The sequence below is a fragment of the Saccostrea echinata genome, unplaced genomic scaffold (genome assembly GCF_033153115.1).
Source record: "Saccostrea echinata isolate AGI-Se365-2 ecotype Australia unplaced genomic scaffold, CSIRO_AGI_Sech_v1 ptg000002l, whole genome shotgun sequence".
Classification (NCBI taxonomy): Eukaryota; Metazoa; Mollusca; class Bivalvia; order Ostreida; family Ostreidae; genus Saccostrea; species Saccostrea echinata.
In genome coordinates this window covers 17844532-17850084 of record NW_026889751.1, presented here as the reverse complement: position 1 = coordinate 17850084, position 5553 = coordinate 17844532, and the positions used below count along the sequence as shown (strand labels likewise).

The following is a 5553-nucleotide window of genomic DNA, read 5'->3' as shown; positions in this document are numbered from 1 at the left end:
CCTTCAAATAATTTAATCTCTTGAGTTCAGAACTGTATATGCGATATGCCATTATTTATCTTGTATCACTACTTGGATGCTCATTTCTTTTATACCAGAAATCATTTGGTCAACCGTTCCTTTCGCCTAAATGTTAAAATGTAAAAGGGGGTATGAGAAAAATCGGAAGTACAGAAAACCACGCTTATAACGAAGTGCCAGGGGTGGAGGATTTAGCTTCGTTTTAAACGTAATTAATTCGCTATATCTGTTAACTTCACAATAAATTTTAAACTACACGTAGGGAAATAAAATCACTTCGCTGCAAGAACTATGTTCGCTATAAGCATGTTTTCTGTGGTTTGCATAGATGATGCCTTTAAATTTTTTAAAAGCTATATCAATGTTACTGATAAAAGCAAAAATTACAACAGCAACAATTACAAATATAAAAATTGTAATTCCACGTTACTGAAAACTTGTACCATGAAAATTGAACATTTCACAGACAAAAAATATATTTAAACAATGAACAAGAGGATATTTGTGAATATTTTATTGAGAGTACAAGCAGATGTTGCGTCACCTCAGGCAGACCACTCTATTTTATATAATTATATATATATATATATATATATATATATATATATATATATATATATATATATATATATATATATATATTTAGGTATAAATTTATCCAAAAATGCACCTGTAGTTACAAAATATATGTGGGTGACCTTTGCTTTCATTGAGCAATAACATAATAACTTTCTATATTGACTAGGAAGATGAAAATTACACCTGCAATGTTCGAATACCATAAACAAACAACCTCGAAATAGAAGTTAAAGCGCTATAAGCGATAAAACACGCGTGATATTGCTTAATAAGTTTTGACAGATCATTGTCATTGCAAAAACTAAACTGTGTGGCTTGCAATATCAGGACGAGGTATAATGAAATTGATTCTGCAAAAATACATGACTTTTAGTTACGTCATAAATCTACTACATATCAACAATATAAAACAAGAATGTATATATAAAATGATCAATATATACAAATAATTGTGAGCAAAGAAAACAAAGACCCAGTATTAACATTCGAGTCGCCATAATAATATAGTGGTCACCACTATCCAAAATGCAAACCACCGTCCCTCGGAACGGTTACCAGTAGATTCATCGCGGGCCATATAAGGTGATCGTTTGTTATTATTAACAATAGAATATCTATTTTTAAAGCAGTATTCTTTGGTGTTCTGCTGGAGTTCGTAACAATTAAAATCCTCCAACAGTTCATCACAAATACAATTCTGTAGTTTCAAAGCATATTTCTGCTGATAAAGTATGTTAATCGTAGTATTACATCTCTCGGGACATGAGCCTATTTCCTTCAAATTCCCACAATGGCTTTTGTAATACACCAAAGCAGAAGAGCACTCACTGTCCGTAACGCAAATCCAGAGAGCAATTGAACAACTGATCGGTTTTGATGGGTCATTATTCCTATCTACTGCATCAAGTGCGCTCTTGCACACTTGTAAATTTTGTTTTCTTTCGTCACAGTCCGAGTATTTTCCACGATGCTTCTTGCAATCACAGTTTATGTATTCATAGCCATCATCCCTCGATACGAGTGTTATAAGGGCCCTCTGGCATTCCTCTGTACATTCATTTGTCTCTCCTGCCAACTGTCTACCACAAACTAACTGAAAGTTGTGTAAAGCATTTCCACAACGTAAATGGGAGTTGCATCGGTTCTCAATGTCGTGGCAATATTCTTCAGCTGCTAAAATCAGGCCTAGCAGCGTACACAATGCAAAACAAGGTCTTTTCATTTTGTTGAAGCCAACAACTCAGTCACATGATATAATCAGTTTTATTGTCCCTGGAATACAATACAGCAATGGTCTCTACGTACAGTAGTTGGGTGAAAATTGAAATAATATCAAATTTGAAACACGCAAAATGCAATTAATTTTTGATAGCGCTAAAGGTACATGGAAACTATATTCTGGAGTATCCACAAAAATCAATTATACCTACTGCGCAAAATGTTTGACGCCCCCTTTTAAAATATATCCATGAACTCATGAAGAAAAACCAAATTCAAAGTAGAATGAGAGCTTTTGTTAATTCCAGCCGCTTTATACGTCTATTATAAGGAAAAGTCCCGAGAGTCCGTTTATTTCTGCTGCCATAGAAAAGGCTTCCGAAATTAAGTAGTCCAAAAGATGTCCAGAATTTCCTCTGTCTTCTTGGAATATGAAAAGCGTTCGAAGTAAATATTTATCTAAAATCTACATACAGAGTCCATCCAGTGTAATTTTCTGGAAGAGATAGGCGTTAAGAGGGGGCGTAAATACTTGAATATCCTTTGCCCGGAAAAGCCAATAATATTATACGACCGGTATAACGAAAGATGATTGATGCAGCACAGTGATCTGAACCTTAAATGGATAGCAGCGATATTGGAAGCAGATGTGGGACCTGTTCATGATTTCAGACAAAGACACTCTTACAGAAATATGACCCAACGACAATGGACTTGATCAACACCTTTCCTCATGCAACCAATATTCAATGATAATGCGATTAACTTCTAACAACAGAGGCAATAGGCACAGACGACAGTTAATCAATATTAATCGAATTCCGAAATTGGTCGCTGGAGTCGTAAGTAAGTGGATACGCCCGAAGGATGTATTCTTACACTTTGTATTGAGCCTTTGGAAACCTAATCAAACGTTAACTACCTGTATGTCTTCCCAGAATATAGTGCGTTTTTTTCAAGGAAGTAGTTTATAATTTTACAAAAGCACGCTTTTGATTAAAACAATAACAAGCCAGGGCGAACTGTGTTTTTCAAATCACTAGTGTACTAACTGATTATAATGCATTGATTTTAATGATTAGTAGCATTTAATGCAGACAGAATATTTTTACCATAGCTTCAAGTATATAACATGGCTATCTTTCAAATTTATCATTATTTTTTCATACAATATTCATGTATTAAATAGATAGGTACTTGCTGACTCTTTAATAGCTTTTATCTTACTAGCAATTTATTTTGTAAAAGAAAAAAGTAGTTTTCAACGTTTATTTTTTCAAAATTTAGGTCTGTTTGTCCTGTCATTGAAAAGAATTAACCTTCATTTTTTAATGATTTTTTTTAAATTTACTATCAGCATAATTTTAAATTTCAAAAAAATGAATAGGAAAAGACTATTTTAAATCAAATTAATAATATCTTATTAGATATCTCAAATTTATTGAAATCCATAAATAATCGATCATGACATATTTCTTTTGATTTTTTTTCCTTTAAAATATTTGTTCGGAATTAGAAACTCTAAACATGTAGTATTGAGCACGATATCTGGACTATCAGCATTCGTGCACTACGGTATAAAATGGCAATTTCGAATCGTGCGTTCTGCTCACTTTAAAATATATATATAGAGAGAGAGAGTATGTGATTATTTTTAGAGAAGAAATTGTCATTTTTTGCAGGAGTAAGTGTAAAGGAACTTTTCTTAATATTGTATGAATTTTAAAAACATTTCTAAACTTTGAAGAAGCGGCGATGCTTTATCTTATTGAAAGTATACACATTTTTAGGTAACTGCCTCCGAGTGAAAAAAAGGTTAGACATCCCCCACCTCCACCCCTACTTGCGTTTTTATCCTTCTTGGGTAAGTCTATGAAGCTGTAATAATCATCGAACGCAATGCCTTCTCATCTATTTATAGACTTTGAATATCTTGATTGCTTTCTATAATTACATTACAGGTAAACGATGTCGAACTTAGCCGCTTTCCTTTAACGTTAACTCATGGTAATCCTAATGGCTCCCATCAACGTTGTCGAATTTCACGGTTGGTAGATTTTAAATACCAATTTATAATTTCTGCATTGATTTACAAGAAAATACACGTCGGCAAAACCAATAAGAAAAAATTGCTTCAAAAGACAAAGAATTGGAGGCAAAACAATTGATGTACAAGTTTGTTTCTGTTTTATTGTATTGGGTACCATCCTAGCATGGTGGGTCACAAAAAAGAGAAACTAATCTTCAAATATTTATGGGAGTGCATAGTATGCCATTATGCAGTAATGGACCTAATTTTTCGTGTGGTGAGTTGTTTATGTTGGATCGTTTTCGATTGAGAGTACAATTTAGTGATTTCAGATGATATTAAATACCAATATTTTATCCGAGCACTTGGTGTTGAAGATTACCATGCAATTTGTTGCAAGTAATCTCTTTCTTCAGACATAAATCTCGTTTTATTTAATTTGGTGAAAATTATAATCAGTAAAAAAGGTGATCGTGCTTTATTTTTACGCAAGAGCGATTTCAAATGTAAATCGCTAAACTATACTTGCAAGTTTAGTTCAGTTATTACACAAACAAACAATGGTACATGAGGTACAATGTATAAACTTCAGTGAATTGTACGTATACTAAATGGTCATAAATTCTAGGATTTAGTTCTAAGAGTGACATTTCACGGGAACATGCCGAGTTAGCATTAACCGTTTGTCTAAGAATCTTGATTGTTTGTATCGATCCATCTTTACACAGACTCTGAGGGAACCTACTAAATTTCTAATCACGTCGCCATGTGTAAATATCTTAATTTGAATGGACTTTCCTAAGGGTATAGGAACTATTGAGGCATCACATTTATATACAAAGTTGATACATTACGCGTAGATTTTTCAATGTTGTGTTAGGATTCATTTCGCTTCTAGAAGGTCAGCGAACTGAATGAGTTTTAAGTAACGTTTAGGATACAATTGTATTTTGTTATGAAGTCTTTTTTTTTTTTTTTTTTTTTTTTTTTTTAAATTGTACGTATATATATATATATATATATATATATATATATATATATATATATATATATATATATATATATAATTTATGTACAATTTACTGCAGATATCTGATCTGAAATGATTGGTACTGATGATCAGAGGAACAATTCTACAATGTACATACATGTATATACAAACGAAATAACCAAAAACAAACAAACAAATAAGTATCCCCTCTCCAAAAAAAATGACTTGGTGAATGTGAACTTCTATTATAGTAAATATTGAAGGTGGATCACTTGCCCCTATAGGAATAAGATCTCTCATTATATATTTTTTCTTAAATTTAATATTAAAAAAAATACGTGTGTCTAAAAGATCTGCTTTAATTTGCAAATCTATGAACTTGATTTCGGTATTTTACATGTAACATAGTTGCCCGCGTGGCGCAGTGGTTAGAGCGTCTGCTGTAGAGTCGCGAAGTAAGGAGTTGATCCTTACGTCGCGGGTTCGAATCCCACTGTGGGACGTGGAGACCGGTCCTTCGGACGAGACCGTATAAACCGAGGTCCCGTGTTGCAGTAGGTGCTGACACGAAAAAGATCCCCTCACTGCTCAATGGCCGTAAGTGCTGAGTATAGAACAAAATTTGCAGCTCTCCATCGGCAAGTGGTGGCGTCTCCATATGAGTGAAAAATTCTCGAGAGGGACGTTAAGCAACATACAAACAAAACAAAAAACA

At 33.3% G+C, this 5553-nt stretch overlaps 1 protein-coding gene across 1 annotated transcript; it reads right to left on the bottom strand.

Moving 5' to 3' along the window:
• Positions 1 to 675: 675 nt before the first annotated feature.
• Positions 676 to 2682, bottom strand: LOC133200877 (growth arrest-specific protein 1 homolog). The gene has a single exon (XM_061336698.1). It carries the CDS (start codon positions 1820 to 1822, stop codon positions 1079 to 1081), a length of 744 nt encoding a protein of 247 aa, XP_061192682.1. The 5' UTR covers positions 1823 to 2682; the 3' UTR covers positions 676 to 1078.
• Positions 2683 to 5553: the final 2871 nt, after the last annotated feature.